Genomic DNA, 17,720 nt, shown 5'->3' with positions numbered 1-17,720 from the left:
TGTCGCCACTTTAGCACAGATATCAAGGGGGACAGATTCGGAAAAACAGGAATGAGAGACTGGGGGCATCTAGGTCAGTTTTGTGCAAAGCATGAAGCAAGTAATGCTCATGCTTCTGCTGTGGCCCGACACAAAGGTTACATGGAAATAAAAAGAGTTGGAAACTGTGACATCATACATCATGTTACAAAAGACAAACATGAGCGTTTCATTGACTCTATTGAAAGAAACCGGGCGCACGTGAAAGTTGTAATTGATATTTTGCTGTTTTGTGCAAAACAAGGCATTGCACTGCGTGGTCACAAGGAGGACGCAGAAAGCCTGAACAGAGGACATTTTTTAGAATTGTTCAAATTGATTTGTGACTCTGACCCTGAAATAAAAAAACGCTTTGATGAACTTCCAAATAACGCAAAAATGATGAGCCCTGACATTCAGAACGACCTCCTTGAAACTGCAGCATCACTACTCAGAAGAAAAATCAAAGCAGAGCTGCATGCCAAGACTGACACGTACTATGCTATTTTAGCTGATGAATATAAGGACCTCTCAAAGAAAGAGCTGGTTGCTGTCTGTTTAAGGTATGTGTGTAACGGTAACCTGAGAGAGAGAGCTGTCGGATTTGTCGCAACAGATGACATGACTTCCTCTGGTATCTCTAAAAAGATCTTGGAAGTGCTGGAACCACTGCAGCTGGATCCTGAATTGTGTGTGGGTTTCAGTTTTGATGGAGCAGCAGTAATGTCAGGTGAGAAAGCCGGGGTGCAGGTGCAGCTCAAAAAAACTTTTCCTCATGCCGTGTATGTACACTGCCACTCCCACCGCCTGAATCTGGTTCTTTCGACAGCTTCAAAAGTGTCTCCCACTGTGGCCACTTTTTTTGATGTTGTGAATTCACTGCATCATTTCATGACCGGAGCCAACAGACACGCGCGATTTCTGCAAATTCAAAAAGAGCTCATCTCGACGGACCGCGCCTGGAGCTTGTGCGCTCCACAGATATTAGGTGGAGTTCAAAATCAGAGTCTGTGAGCCGAGTTTTGACATTGTATGATGTCATATTAGAAACACTGAGTGAGTTTGCAGAGGGCTCAGGTCAGACCAAAATAGACGCAGAGTCTCTCCTGCAACAAGTACAGACCAAAAGGTTTATATTTCTTCTTGTTGCATTTTCGAAGCTGTTCAGTGCAAGTGATTTTGCGACAAAAAGCCTACAGTCCCCGTCTGTGTCAATGACTGACTGCATCCACATGATTGAGGGCCTCAAAGAAACCTTTGCTACTTTCAGGAATAACTCAGACGGGGAATTCGAAAAAATAATCAGACTAACTGATGACATCATGAAAAAAAATGATGTGCAGAACTGGGATGTAGCAGGCGCACGAAAAAGAAAGCTGCCTGCAAAGTTTGCTGACTCGCATGTGGCCTCTACAGTGGGCAGATGTACACCCATCAGGAGTAATTCTGATTTGCAGTCCTTGTGGATTATGATCCTTGACAGACAGCTGATGGAACTGACCAACCGTTTCCAGAGTGACTCCTATGGAATCATGAAGGCTGCTGCCTCCCTGCTGCCTGTATCAGACGCGTTTTGCCAGCTGGACATATTGGATGCGCCGAGCAGGCATTATGGACTTGATTTAGAGGACCCTGAAGTGACTGTTTTCAGCAAACTAATCAAACGGAAGGCGGATGGCGGACATGACTTCCCGTCCATTATTGAAGTCCTAGACTCCTGCGACAGAGAAGTTTTCCCAAAGATGAACCGTTTGCTTCGTATCCTGATAACATTGCCTGTTACCAGTTGCTCTATGGAACGCCTTTTTTCCGCTGTCAACAGGATCAAAGCCGTCAGCAGAGCGACGATGCTCACAGAGAGACTGAGCAGCCTCTCGTTGCTCATGTTCGAAAAAGAGCTCGCGGAGAAACTGGACTCGGATGAAATTATAAATTCATTCAAGGCCAAGCCACGTCGTCTTGCCCTTTAAATTGACAGCTATGATTGTTATATTTCTCTGTGTTCGCTTCATTGGCACGCAATGTTTGTGTGGTTATGTTTTTGTAATGTTTTTTTAGGACATGCATAAAATATGGTTATTTTATTACTTATGTAAGATTTAAAGATTAAGTGAATTTAGCCAGAAAATATATTTACAATGTTTATGTAGTTAATTAGTTATGCATTTGTGGTTTATTATTTACATGTTTACAGTTTCAGATGTTTATACCAGCACAACAGTTAAAACAGTTATTTTGACTGTGTTTATTTGTGTTTATTTGGCAGTACGTTTTCCTCGGTCTAGGTCATTCCTGGCTCCTGATTGGTTGGGTTAGTCACATGGGGTCAGAAAGAAGGAAGTTGTTGGTTGTCATGGTGATTTCTGATGCCGGGAGCTTCAGTAAAAATTCTGCTGGAATCTCTTATCGAACCCTCACGTTACACTTATTATTATATTATACTTATATTATTGATTTTATTTGAGAGCAAGTTATACTGTTAGTATGTTGAATATACATGCTTTTGAACGTTTGTGGAAGTGTAACGTTTTGTTGAAAATAAATTTGGCACACCCAGTCTAGCTGGTGCACACCCAATGTCTCTTTTCTGGCTACGCCACTGTGTCAAACGTACTGGAGGAACTGGAGGAACGCACGACTCATTTATTCTCCAGAACAGCTCTGTTGGTGTGAAACCTCCAAGCAGGAGCTTTTGATTCCAACCAAATCTTAATGTATATGGATAATCTTCCAAGAAATATATCAAACATGGTCAACACAATTATTTTACTAGGTAAATATCACATACATTGTACTCCATTGTACATCTGAAAAATGAATGTAAACTGTACTTAGCGTCTCTTAAACTGATGTGTGAAAAAAGCGATATTGCCAAAAGCTTATATGAAACGATGTCTTTGTTTCTTAATTTTTATTAATACACTTCCCATAGCTTGTCAGTAAATGTATCTTTTTTTTTTGCTCTCAACCCCCCCAAATGTTGAATATCTGTAGATAATTGATTGTTTCGTTTCATTTGCCTTTTGTTGTAAACTCTACAGAATTTTGTTCAATAAAGTTTGAAAAAAAAAAAACAACCTCCAAGCGGGAGCTGTTGTTGCTCCATATATGGTCAATTGGAGGCGTTTCTGAATGCAAATGACGGTAACTGTGCACGAGCACGGCAGTTAAGAACAGGTGAGTTCTATTTCGTCCCTACTGACCGCCAGGCGGTGCTGTAAGCACTGGATATCTTCCCTCGCGCATGCGCATGTCGAGTACAATACCAACAATGTCACGTCACCCGTGACCCCTGCATGACCCCCGGAAGGGTATATCTTTCGGCGTCAGCATGGGATCGGCTCCTTATTCTTCTCGCATCGCGCGTCTGAAGTACAGGACGGAAATAGGAGCTTTGTGAAGCTCCTTCCTTTCCTCCCTAAGAAACCCGCCGGCCTCTGTGCAGCTTCGTGCCATTCAGGTAGGAGTAACGATTTTTTTTCGTCCTCCGAGGAGCTGTGGCCGGCGCGGTATTGATGGTGTCGGGTTGCGGCGGCGTCTCCCCGCCCCGCCCCCCTGCCCAGCTGAAGGAAGGTAAGCTGTCAGCTGCGCCTGACACCTGATCACAATCTGCGCAGGGAGACAGCGTTTCGCTTCCTCTCCCCACTTATTAATGTGACGACATTATTTTTTCCTTGCAGATTATTTATTTTTTTTGTTTTGAAAAAAAAAGGAAAAAAAGAAGACAGAAAAGGATTATTTTTTTCTTTTGAAAAAACAATACAAACACCTTTTTTGGTCTTTCTTACAGCCGTGGTGAAGGCCACGCCCCTCTCCCACCGGCTCATTTGTGGTGACGGCAGCGTTTCGCTCCCTCTCCCACTTTATTAATGTGACATTATTTTTTCCTTGCAGATTATTTTTTTCTTTGAAAAAAAAAAAAAGGAAAGAAATGAGAGAGGATTGTTCTCTTCTTTTTGAGTAAGGACGCCTATTTTTGCCTTTTCTCATAGCCGTGGTGACGGCAGCGTGGCCCTCCCCTCTCCCGCCTGCATATTGGCGGTGACGGCAGCGTGCTCGCTGTGGTGACGGCAGCGTTTCCGCTCCCCTCTCCCACTGACACACCTGTGTTGACGGTAGCGTGGCCCTCCCCTCTCCCGCCTGTATATGGGCGGTGACGGCAGCGTGCTCGCTGTGGTGACGGCAGCGTTTCCGCTCCCCTCTCCCACTGACACCTACGTGGTGATGGCGGCTCGTCCGCTCCCTCTCCCACCGGCACATCCGTGGTGACGGCAGCGTGACCGCTCCCCTCTCCCACCGACACATTCGTGTGGACGGCAGCGTGACCGCCTCCACCGACACAGTCGTGTGGACGGCAGCGTGTCCGCTCGTCTCTCCTACCAACACATCTGTGGTGACGGCAGCGTGTCCGCTCCCTCTCCCACTGACACATCCGTGCTGACGGTAGCGTGGCCGCTCCCCTCTCCCACCGGCATATTGGTGGTGACGGCAGCGTGCTCGCTGTGGTGACGGCAGCGTTTCCGCTCCCCTCTCCCACTGACACCTACGTGGTGATGGCGGCTCGTCCGCTCCCTCTCCCACCGACACATTCGTGTGGACGGCAGCGTGACCGCTCCCACCGACACATTTGTGTGGACGGCAGCGTGTCCGCTCGTCTCTCCTACCAGCACATCTGTGGTGACGGCAGCGTGTCCGCTCCCTCTCCCACTGACACATCCGTGCTGACGGTAGCGTGGCCGCTCCCCTCTCCCACCGGCATATTGGTGGTGACAGCAGCGTGCTCGCTGTGGTGACGGCAGCGTTTCCGCTCCCCTCTCCCACTGACACCTACGTGGTGATGGCGGCTCGTCCGCTCCCTCTCCCACCGACACATTCGTGTGGACGGCAGCGTGACCGCTCCCACCGACACATTCGTGTGGACGGCAGCGTGTCCGCTCGTCTCTCCTACCAGCACATCCATGGTGACGGCAGCGTGTCCGCTCCCTCTCCCACTGACACATCCGTGCTGACGGTAGCGTGGCCGCTCCCCTCTCCCACCGGCATATTGGTGGTGACGGCAGCGTGCTCGCTGTGGTGACGGCAGCGTTTCTGCTCCCCTCTCCCACTGACACATCCGTATTGGCGGTAGCGTGGCCCTCCCCTCTCCCGCCGGCACATTGGCGGTGATGGCAGCGTGCTCGCTGTGGTGACGGCAGCGTTTCTTCTCCCCTCTCCCACTGACACATCCGTGCTGACGGTGGCGTGACCGCTCCCCTCTCCCGCCAGCATATTGGTGGTGACGGCAGCGTGCTCGCTGTGGTGACGGCAGCGTTTCCGCTCCCCTCTCCCACCGACACCTACGTGGTGACTGCAGCGCGTCCGCTCCCCTCTCCCACCGGCACATCCGTGGTGACGGCAGCGTGACCGCTCCCACCGACACATTCGTGTGAACGGCAGCGTGTCCGCTCCTCTCTCCTGCCAGCACATCCGTGGCGACGGCAGCGTGTCCGCTCCCTCTCCCACTGGTCGCTGTGATGGAGCGTTCATGCCCAGGGTGCATGGCCGCCCTGGACCCTGCGGATGACCTGGACCTCTGCGTGTCGTGCCTCGGCCCTGAGCAGCGGGGCCGTTGGCCAGCCTCCCCTCATCTCAGCCGGGGTCTGCTCTGAAGCGATCGGCAAAGAGAGTGGTGGGGGGCCCCCAAACGACGGCGGATGACGAGCCAGCTCTTCTCGAAGGTAGATCGCTTGGCTGCCGACATGGAGCAGATGAAGGCGCCCCTCCTCAATCTGCAACCTGGTACTGGCCAGGTGGAACCTGCCATGCCAGAGTTTGCTCTGGGGTCGCCACCGCCGCTGCCGGAGGACGCCATATCCATTGCAGCCTCGGCGAGCCACTTCAACGTGTCATCAGGGGACCCGGCCTCACAGCGCTCGGGGTTCTCCTCGCACTCATCTGCCCAGAGCTCTCGGGAGGGGACGGTTTGTTCCTCCGTGCAGAGCATTATCCGCACTGCCCTGGCACACTTGCAGCCGAATGCACCGCGTGCGGAGGTGGCCTCTAGCGCCTTCCACAGGCGCAATCCTTCTCCGGTGGAATTCACATTCCGTCTTCGTCGGATTTTTTTGAGGGAGCTGCACTCATGCTGGAGAGATGTCACAGCCGGCTGATGACCGTGCTCTGACGGCGATGGAGGACGCTGCTGTGGCTGGTCTCCACCACATGCCCCCCCCATCGAGCCCTCCATTGCAGCACTGATAGTGGCTCCTGATGAGGCTCTGAAGCCAGATCCCAAGTGCCCCTCTACCCAGAGTAGGGTTACTGATGGGCATATTTGTAAGGCTTATGAAACAGCGGCACGCATCGGCCGGCTGGGGAACACCCTTTTTCATCTGCTACTGGCTCTCTCCACCTCCCTGCAGGATGCACAGGTGGATGATTCCACACAGGACATGTGTGACATATCCCTACAGGCTTTTTGCCTCCCAAACGAGGGAACTGGGGCGGCTGATGTCCACCCTGGTGCACACGCGCCGTCATGTCTGACTGGCGCAGTCACCCCTGACGGAGACTGCTCGTAGGGTTCTTCGTCAGGCACCGGCAGAACCGGGGGAGCTGTTTGGGGCAACTGCCCTGGAAGCTCTGAACCGCACCGCCCTGGCTGATGAGACCAGGCAGCGGCTGGTGTACCTTCACAGGGGTGCGGCCGCTTCCTGTACACCGGGAGGCCCTTCACCGGCCCCCGGGCCTCGCCCCCGGCCGCCTGCCCGCGGCGGCCGGCGCGGCTTTCAGCGGTCTGTGAGTCAGCCTGCTGGTGACTTTCGCCCCCAGGCGTTGATCCCGACCGTCGCCCCCCCGGGACGTCCGGAGCCCGGGGGAGACGGCGCTAAGGCCACGGAGCCGGTCGTCAGCTACTTTTCCGGCAGCAGCTCGGTTACTGGGCTGCCTGCTCATTGGGGCCCGGGTGGTTTCCACCCTAGCCCAGGGGTACGTATTGCACTTCCGACACCGGCCTCCTATCTCCGGCCGGGTTGAGATGACCATCGTCAGAGACCCGGCAAACATTCCGGCTCGGGCTCAGGTGTTGCCCGCCCTACTGGCCAAGAGCGCCATCATGCCGGTGGACCCCCCGCCGCGGCCTGGGGGTTCTACTTGAGCTACTTTCTCGTCAGCAAGAGAGACGACGGGCGTCGTCCCATCTTGGACCTGAGGGACCTCGACGAATACATGAAGGTCCTGCCCTTCCGGAGGCTTGACCACAGCAGATGCTCTGCGTTGGTCAGGAGGAAGTGGTTTGCAACTGTGGACCTACAGGGCGCTTGTTTCACGTGCCGGTCGCGGCACGTCACCGGTAGTTCCGGGGGTTCGCCTACCGGGGCCACCGTTGTCGGTTCAGGGTGCTCCTGTGCGGGCTCTCCCTGTCACCAAGGATTTTTTTCACCAGGTGCGTGATGGCAACCCTTGCCCCTCTTATACCTTTGGGCCTGCTGTCGCCACGCCCCCTGCAATGTGGCTGGACAGCCTCGCCTGGATGCCAAGAGGCACGGGCGCAGGCTGGTCTGGGTTTCGCGGGTGTGTGTCTATACCCTTGCACCCTGGAAAGGCGGGACATTCCGGCTAAGGGGTGTGCCCTTAGGCGCTGTCCCCTCCCTGCCGGGAGGCTGTCATCAGTAGTCCTCCCGGGTCCGCACGCGCCACATCAACGTGCTGGAGCTCTGGGCTCTGCACTTCACACTAACATTTTTTGCAACTCCTGTGGGGGAGGCACGTGCCGGGTCGGTCGGACAGTGTGTCCACTGTTCCTTGATCGGCCACCAGAGGGGGCCCCGACTCTGCACAGCTGCTGCAGGTGTCCCGGGGCCTCCTGGCGTGGACAGCTCCTCGCCTGCCCGGCCTTCGGGCGATGTTCCTGCCTGGAGACAGGAACCGGGTGACGGACTTCCTCTCCCGGCGCAAGCCGCCTTTGCAGAGGGTCCTCCAGAGGGCTCACGGGCTCCTCTTGGTGGCCCCCTTCCGACCGGGGAAACATAGTTTCCACTGCTGCGGAGGCTCTGCTGCGACACAACATGACGCCCCCCAGAGGGACCGTCTTTCCAGCCGGGGATTCAGGTTTTGCACCCCGACCCCGTCGTTTTTGGCTCTGAGTCTGGCCGCTGCGGCGCCCGACCCATTGTTGTCAAGCTGTCCTGAACCCGTCAGGGCTGGCATCTCGAATGCCCATGTGCCTCCCACCCGCCTCTGGTATGAGTGCGAGTGGGGGAGATTCTCTGCCTGGTGTGCAGACGGGGCAGAGGACCCTGTTCTTTGCCCCGTGGCCGCGATCCTGGGGTTCCTTTCGGTCCCTCCTGGATGGTGGCCGTGCTCAGTCCACTTTAAGGGTGTATGTGGTGGTCATTTCATCTCAACATGCCCTGGTTGAGAATGCCACCGTGGGGTGCCACCGGCTGGTTTCTCTTTCTCAGGGGGGCTCTGAGGCTGCCCCCCCCGAGGAGCCCGAAGGCCCCAGTTTTCGATTCCATTCGATTTTATTTATATAGCGTCTAATACAACAGATGTTGTCTCTAGACGCTTTCCAGAGAACCTGAACATAAACATGAATATAAAACCCCGAGCAGTGTGGGACCTGCCCATGGTGCTAGGTGCCCTCTCTTCTCCACCCTTTTGGGCCCTTGGCCCGGGTGGGCCTGAAGTGGCTCTCTATGGAGATAGCTTTTCTCCTCGCCATGACATCGGCGAGTCGATGAGTTACATGCCCTGTCAGTCAGCTCAGGGGCTACGTTGTGGCCGAACGTGGCGTTCCTGCCCTAGGTCCTGCAGAGAGTGGGCCAAGCCCTTTGTGCCCCGTACGGGCCCTTGCTGCTTATGCTACCGCGCCTGTGCGACGGTCGGAGCAGCTTGTTCTCTGCCATGGTGGCCCCAACAGGGGGCGTGCTGTTTCTGGACAGCGCCGTCCCACTGGGTGGTGGACACCGTCGAGCGCACCCTCAGGGCCAGTGGCCGCCCCTTACCAGTGGGGGTGAGGTGCCACTCGACCAGAAGCGTCGCAGCTTCTTGGCTGCCCTGCAGGGGGTGCCTCTGGAGGACATCTGCACCGCGACTTCATGGACGTCGCCAGACACGTTCTCCAGGTTTTACCGGATCAATGTCGCCACTCCCCAACCATTGGGCGTGGTTCTACTCCCGGGTCCTTCTGCCCCTGGTCAGTGAGGTATGTGACCAGGATCCTACGTGACACTGTTGGTATTCGTCATCCAGTGCTTACAGCACCGCCTGGCGGTCAGTAGGGACGAAATAGAACGAAAGTTACGCCTGTAACTACGGTTCTATGAGTCCCGGATGACCGCCAGGCCTGCCGGTCACTCCGAATCCTCGTGCTCTCGCGAGAAGATTCTAGGAGCCGATCCCATGCTGACGCCGGAAGATATACCCTTCCGGGGGTCATGCAGGGGTCACGGGTGACGTGACATTGTTGGTATTGTACTCGACATGCGCATGCGCGAGGGAAGATATCCAGTGCTTACAGCACCGCCTGGCGGTCATCCGGGACTCATAGAACCGTAGTTACAGGCGTAACTTTCGATTTATCATCACTGATGTGCGTACGACCAGTGTCCGCACGTTTGATAAATTCGGATTTTTTTGTACTTACACGCATTCTAAATTTCATTCCTACGATAGAATTTAGAACTTTTTCTACGAACGGTTGATAAATGAGGCCCCTGGACTTCTTCTTTCTACTTTCATGCAACAAACCTCCCAGCTGTCCCAGAAAAACTACATCAAGATGATCAACCATGAAACTAATCCAACCGTGGAAAACATTTGAAAAAGCTGCAGAGAAAAGCAGCTGGAGATGAAATCTGGAATACAATATGTAATCCTGGATCAATCTGGGAACTTTATATTCAGTTGGTTTCTTAAAACACCTTAAGATCAAGATACAATTGACATTTTTGTGAATAGAATACAAATGATAAATATCACATTTCTAGTATTACCTACAGTATTTAAATGTTGGATCAAATGTATTTTTATTATTTCCCAGTTAATTCTAGTTTGTTCAGATGTTTTATTCCAGGTTCAGACACATCTCTGGTTCTTCAGTAGTTCCTTTCTGATACATTCAGATGTTTAGTTTTTATGTCATAAATCAGAAGAGGAAGTTTAAGAAGAAACAAACTGTTGGAGGACTAAAGCAGAGAAGAAGAAACCAGAGCAGTCAGATAGTCAGTGTGGATCAGCAGGAGATCAGCCTGATGTCTGCAGGTTAGTGTCAACACAACTTTCACATCAGATTCATCTGAACACACAACTAAAACATGCCTGACCTCAGAGTCTCCAGTCTGCAGTCTGGACTCTCCAGAAATCCACACAGATGTTTCACTCCTGAATCCTGCAGCTGGTTCCAGCTCAGGTCCAGATGTTTCAGATGGGAGGGGTTGGACTTCAGAGCTGAGCCCAGAGAAGAACAGCTGATCTCTGACAGACTGCAGAGCTCCAACCTGAACAAAAAGCAAAAAGTATCATCAGAGAAGTGTTTCTTCAAATATCAACTTTGTCATCAGGTCCATGTGGGTCGTATCTGTATCTGTATCCGTATCTGGACTTCATCAAACAGGTTTTACAGTTTTGTTACATCCATGATGTGGGTTCCTGGTTGTTCCTCTGACATGTTCACCTTTACTGAACATCCTGAGGTTTTCTGGTCCAAGTCTGACACTAGATTAAGATGAAAACACCAACATACACACCAATCCTTTTGATTAGTGTTGATGTTAAAATATTGTTCAAAGCAGCAGATCTAGCAACAATTATTAACACCAGAATGGATCTGTGGAGAACTGCTGGACTTTCATATCATGTGTCCAGTTTTATATCATTTATGCAGGATTCCTGAGGTTTTTATCATAATGATCCTTGTATCTTATAAAGAGTTAAAATGATGATTTCTGAGAGCAGAAGATATTAAAATACTTTACTTTTAGTAATGTGTCATTTATAATTTGACTTAACTTGCAAACACCTAATAATTCTGTTAAAACTGAGTTTATCAGTTAATATAATTAATAATATTATAAATAAATATATTAAATATATAATATAAATATATTAATAATAATATAATTCAACAAATTCTGAAGTCTGTGTGAAACTAAACATCAGGTGGTTCTGTATCACTTGCGCTTGAAAAGTCTTTGCTTGAACAACTAATGAGCTGCTTGATTAATGGACTGTAAGAAAGTGTCAGGTCATGTTCCCTCCTCTCCACAAGGTGGAAGCACCCAGTGGTGGCTCAGGGTATCTGTATCAGGTCTGCAGATCACTTCCTCCTCTTTGTCTCCAAGCACTCACACCTTATCATGGGTTGTTTCCGAAATCGCATACTGTACTACAAGTATACACTGATTTGGCCAAAATGTAGTAAGTAGTATGCTGTATGTGAACAGAAGGAAATCTGCAGTGTGCGAAAATACCCGGATGTTTTACTGATTTGGAAGAAAATCCGAAGCATGCATCAGACCAGTCTACCTCGCCTACTATATCCCAGAATGCAATGCGGCCTCGGCCAGGCAGCGTTTTTTTTCTTTTTTCAACCTCATCTCATCATGCGCGCACTTCAACCTCAATAAAACACTTCTAAAACAGCGTTAAAAACTTGCTTTTACAAACTGACAGTAAAAAACAGTACCTTGCGCGACAAAAACGCATAATTTAGCCACTATAACAAAGAATAATATATAAATTAAAGCTGCAAGCAGCGATGAACGGGCCCTCGCACTCACGGCCACCGCCCCCCATAAGCATATCAGAAATGACACCACCCACGACTCTCTATGTCAAACCATTCAAAAGTTATAGCAGAAAAAAGAGACAACCAATCAGAAGAAGGGGCGGGGCTAGTTCAGGCCAATGAAGGTCAAGGACTCATTGCAGAGTCCCATGACACCACCCACGACTCTCTATGTCAAAACATTCAAATGATATAGCAGGAAATAGGGACAACCAATCAGAAGAAGGGGCGGGGCTAATTTTCACCAATTATGGTCAAGGACTCTATACCGAGTCCCATGACACCACCCATGACTCTTTATGTCAAACCATTCAAAAGTTATGGCAGAGAATAGTATTCTAGGGGGCGCTGTTGAGCCGTTAAGCCACGCCCATTAATGCAAACCATGAAATATCAAATGTATCACCAAGCCTGGCTTGCATGTAAAATTTGGTGACTTTTGGAGAACTATCAAATATGGACCAATCAGATGAAGGGGACGCGCGCTTTTTCGCATCCAGCGTCGCCACGGTAACGCTTTTGAAAGAGAAAAGTAATGCGCGTAGTCGCAAGATGAAGACGCACATTTTGAGGTACAACACACCTGGGTGCATGTTACGGTTCGGGCCGTATTAATTGCCGAAGGAATAGCTAAATTGCGCCAAAATTACACAATAAATTAAAAATGGCTGACTTCCTGTTCGGTTTCGGCCATGGCGCCAAGAGACTTTTCTTTAAGTTGCAACATGATACAGGTGTGTACCGATTTTCATGCATGTACGTCAAACCGTATCGTGGGGCTTGAGGCACAAAGTTTTCAAGGGGGCGCTGTTGAGCCGTTAGGCCACGCCCATGAATGCAAACCATTAAATATCAAATTTTTCACCAGGCCTGGCTTGCGTGCAAAATTTGGTGACTTTTGGAGAACTATCAAATATGGACCAATCAGATGAAGGGGGGCGCGCTTTGTGCCGTCTAGTGTCGCCACGTTAACACTTTTGAAAGAGAAAAGTAATGCGCGTAGTCGCAGGATAGAGACGCACATTTTGATGTATAACACACCTGGGTGCACGTTACGGTTCGGGCCGTATTAATTCTCGAAGGAATGGCTCATATTGCTCCAAAATTACGCGATTAATTCAGAATGTTTAAAATGGCCGACTTCCTGTTCGGTTTCAGCCATGGCGCCAAGAGACTTTTCTTTAAGTTGCGACATGATACAGGTGTGTACCGATTTTCGTTCATGTACGTCACACCGTATTCTGGGGCTTGAGGCGCAAAGTTTTTTCTGTCTGAACCAACCAGATGAAGGGTGGGCGCGCTTTTTGGCGTCTAGCGTCGCCACGGTAACGCTTTTGAAAGAGAAAAGTAATGCGTGTTGTCGCAGGATGGAGACGCACATTTTGATGTATAACACACCTGGGTGCACGTTACGGTTCGGGCCGTATTAACTGCCGAAGGAATGGCATAAATTGCGCCAAAGTGACACGATTAATTCAAAATGGCTGACTTCCTGTTCGGTTTCGGCCATGGCGCCAAGAGACTTTTCTTTAAGTTGTGTACTTATACAGGTGTGTAGCGATTTTCGTGCATGTACGTCAAACCGTATTGTGGGGCTTGAGCCACAAAGTTTTCCGGGGGGCGCTGTTGAGCCATTTTGCCACGCCCATTAATGTAAACCATTAAATATCAAATTTTTCGCCAGGCCTGACTTGCGTGCAAAATTTGGTGACTTTTTGGGCACGTTTAGGGGGAAAAAAAGGCCCTCCTTTCGTCAGAAGAAAAAGAAAAAGAAAAAGAAAAAAAAAAATTCCTACAGATACAATAGGGCCTTCGCACTGAAGGTGCTCGGGCCCTAATAATAGTTCTGTCATAATCCGTGTATATATCACGACCATAGATCCCATTGACTTTGCATAGTACTATATCCGTGGTGGTCACACTTTCCGCGTTGGTACCACGGAAAATAGGTCTGTCATAATCCGTGTATATATCACGACCATGGATCCCATTGACTTTGTGTTGGAATTATTGTAGTAAGTTATAATGCTCTCTATTAACAGAATGTATGATAATTTGCTTATGCCTGTGACACACTGATAAACCGCGACCACTCCCTTTCTCCCTCCCTTTAGGGGCGCAGTCAGCTATGTAATCTAGGGTACACCCAGAGTGAATAAAAGCAAGGAAGCAGCAGAGACAAATCAGAGTATGTTGGAGATCTTACACGTCTCGACTGCTCTCCTTGAGCAATGCCAACACATCTGACGGTCCCAGCGGATCGACACGAACGCGGTGGACAAAGACCTTGGCCAAGGCACAAACCCTTTGACGGGACCAACTTTGAGTTGATCGCTGGGACTCGATGATTGACGGCATCCAAGAGCAGGAGTAATAGACACAACACAGGGTAAGTCAGTCTTATTATATAATAGTAATATAGTAATAATATATATATATAATATATATATATATATATATATATATATATATATATATATATATATATATATATATATATATATATATATATATATATATATATATATATATATATATATATATAAGTGAAGTGTTTAAAAGGCCTGAAGTGAATAGGCCGTGGAGGACATACGGGTCCTCTACTTAAGAGAAGTATTTTAAATGCTGTTAAGAGGCCTGAAGTGTTGAGTTACAGGCCTGAAAGAAATATTTGTGCACAAAAAGGGGGGTGTGAATGAATGAATGAAAGGGGTAATATTTCAACGGAAATATTCCCATATTAAAAGAAGTGAGAAACGCAGATTGGGTCTGAGTGGATGCAAAGGGAAGAAGTCTCCACCTATAAACGGTAGAAGCAAGACTTACCACTCAGATTTTTTTACCAAACTCGTCTCACGTAAATAAAAAAACAGTGTTAGGTCACCCTAGGTGACTCCAAACCACTGGTACAAAGAAGAAGAAGAAAAATATGGGAAACGGGTCAAGTACAAACTTCGAGAGTAAAACGACTGGAAATGTATAGAAAAGACAGACCCCAAACAGGTTAATACCTACAGATATGGGTGAAAAAGTTTGGTTACGACGGATAATTAAATTCCCACAAGTTAACCTAAGCCTTAAGAGAGACTGTTGATGTTTTTAAAAAGAGGCTCAAGACCCATCTCTTTAATCAGGATTTTAACTGACTCATTTAACTCTTTTAAATTTCTTATGCTCACCCTTATTTTTATTGAATCTTACTGCTCTGTTTTATATTTAGTTTATCCTTTCTTATCGTATTTTATTTTTGTTTAATCTCAATGTTTTATCTAAATATTTTAGTTGTTATTTATGGTCTATTTTATACATTTTACTGTCTTATTATTTTAGTTTTTAATGTCTTACTTTCTAGACATACTTTTAGGATTTTATGTTTGTATGTTTTATGTTTTTATGTTTTTTATAAACTCCTTTAATGTATCTTATCCTGCTTTCTTGTAGCTTTTATCTCCAGTGTTTCCTCATGGGGAGCCTCCATGCTGGGAGTTACTCTGGCCTGCAGGGGGTCGTCCTGGGGGTGGTTCTGGCCTGGATGGTTGTGGAGCTCTGCACCACGGCTTCACCGCTGTGGTGTGGACTCCTCTATCCGTCCGGGCCGGGATGGTCTCTGTGGGCCCCCCCCCGCCCTTGTAGCTGCGGGCTATGGGACCTCCTGGCGTGGACGGCTCCCTGTTACCGTTTCCTCACCTGGATCCTCTGTGCCTAGCCATGTCTGCACCGTGTGTCTGCGTGTGTGTCTGTGTGTGTAATTTAGGTGAATTGTAGTGTGCTTTTGTCTGCAGGGAGGGGGGGGGGGGGGGGGGGGCGCATTAATAAGTTTTATGTTTATTTGTTTTTCTTGTTTTTTTTGTTAAGCACTTTGTGTTTCATTATTTGTATGAAAAGTGCTATATAAATAAAGTTTGATTTGATTTGATTTTATTTGAACCTAACTTGTTGATAAGATAATTGAAGAAAGCAAGGGAAGTGAAACATGGAAAAAGAAATATGGAGATGAGTACATTCAAGTATTGGAGAGATGTGGCCCAGCGCCGGGAAAACGGAGAGCGTAAGGCAAAAGAGAAAAAGCAGGAAGAATAAGAAAGAGCAAAGCAAGTGAAGAGAGAGAGAAGGAAGTTTTATAAACGTCAGTAAGAAGGAATAGACGAAGAATGCCTCCTCAACCAGAATCAGGTTGTTGAATTTAAAAGGTAAAAACAATGTATAGTTTAACTGCACTGATAGACAGTTTTACACCTTATCATAAGAAATATAATAAGATAAAATAAAATGGAAACAGAATAAAACAGTAACAGTTTGTTCATGTTTCACCAATGGATCACCAAACAGACGTTTGTGCTGTATAATAAAATCGCCGCGAGCCGCGAGTCGCCTCGCGCTGACTCCCGCTTCCTGATTCAAAGGTTTGACGGCCCCGCCCCCCGACCAATCAGAGGCGTGGAGGGTGGTGACGGCCCCGCCCCCCGACCAATCACTGGCGCGGAAGGTGGTGACGTCGGAAATAGTCCCTGCTCAGCCCCGTATAGAACCTCGCCAGAATGGTTACAGAAAAAAGTATCGGCTTGGAGCGGCTCTACCCGCCTCAGCCCTAATGCAAAAGCGCAAAACAGGTAGAACCGAGCTGAGGTGGTACTAGTGCAAAAGGGGCATTAGGAGACAGGAAGTGTATACCATTTCATAGTTTCGCAGTAACGGTAATGCGCTCTCTTTTGTATAGAGTATCTTTGGTCTCATGTCTCAAACAGGAGGGATGATAGACCAAAATAGGAAAAGTATTTACAACCTATGGCTTTAATCTATACCAAAAAGAAAGGCATATAGGGCATGCTTTATATACGCTCACATTTAGTAAATCAGCGAATTGATAAAATAGGCAAACTGTTTCTCATCGACCTGAAACATCACTGCGCTTATCATCCCCAAAGCGCGGATCTAGTTGAAAGGACAAACGGCACCATTAAAAATCGACTGGAAAAATGTATGGAAGAAACCGGTCGAAGTTGGGTTGAATATTTGGATCTAGTAAAAATGTACTTTAAACATCACCGTTTAAGTACGCTGTACGAGATGTTATTCGGCAGACCATATAGGCTCCCGGCCTTTAAACAATTCTATTTTATTTATTTATATAGCATCTAATACAACAGAAAGTGTCACCAGTGGGAAACTGAGGAAGAAACAGATTTATCTGATTACATGAGACAGATGCTGGAAAAACAAAGAAATTTGAATGACGAGTGCGATACGCCTATCGATCCACAAGAAGATCAACTAGTGGAACATGAAGAGTGGGAAGAACCACATCAGGTGCTGCTGACGACGCCCACGGCTGTTAAAATATTAGAAAGGAGTACGTGGGTACACCAATCACATTGTAAAAAGATTATTTCAGAACAACCCTCAAAATAGGTAATAGAGCAGATCTGTCGCCAACTAGAGGAAGGTAGGCTCGAAAGCCAGTGAAGAGCCTGCAGCATTCTCAGGATTAACGAGACCCGCTAAGAGAGGAGGCTGTTTTGAAATAACAACAACAATGATATCCTGGACAAACTTGTCCAGAAAACAGAGGACATGCGTAGTCCCCTGCAGTCCCAAGCGCTCAGATCTTTAATACCTCATGCTGGGGCCTGTTGCTCTGGGCATGGTCATCGGGTGCTGACCCTTATTTCAATCATAATGTGTGTAAATGACACCATGAAAAGTACTGACAAACCCAGGGTGAGCAACTACACACAGAAAGCTGGAGCGTCGGCCATCAGCGTGTCATCCAATATCATCAGTGTGCCATCTACTGACATGGATGGATGGTTCCATGTTGCCACCGGTATTTCAGGACAAAATAACAATTGGATGCTTATGACTGAGCAGGCGGCACAAACCGTGGGACAGGATTGCCTTGTGTGTATGGGACCAAGGGCCTTGCTACAGGTCG

General features: G+C 48.5%; 1 protein-coding gene across 1 annotated transcript in view; it reads right to left on the bottom strand.

Moving 5' to 3' along the window:
* The window catches only part of LOC133442108 (protein NLRC3-like), an 87,587-nt gene that overhangs the window by 15,423 nt on the left and 54,444 nt on the right, over positions 1–17,720 (bottom strand). The window contains exon 8 of the mRNA XM_061720038.1: positions 10,326–10,499. Within this exon, the coding sequence (XP_061576022.1) occupies positions 10,326–10,499 (174 nt within the window). The remainder of the gene's footprint in view (positions 1–10,325; positions 10,500–17,720) is intronic.

Source organism: Cololabis saira, chromosome 4 (genome assembly GCF_033807715.1).
Source record: "Cololabis saira isolate AMF1-May2022 chromosome 4, fColSai1.1, whole genome shotgun sequence".
NCBI lineage: Eukaryota > Metazoa > Chordata > Actinopteri > Beloniformes > Belonidae > Cololabis > Cololabis saira.
Note: the sequence above shows the minus strand (reverse complement) of the source record. Positions and strands in the feature narration are given on the sequence as shown.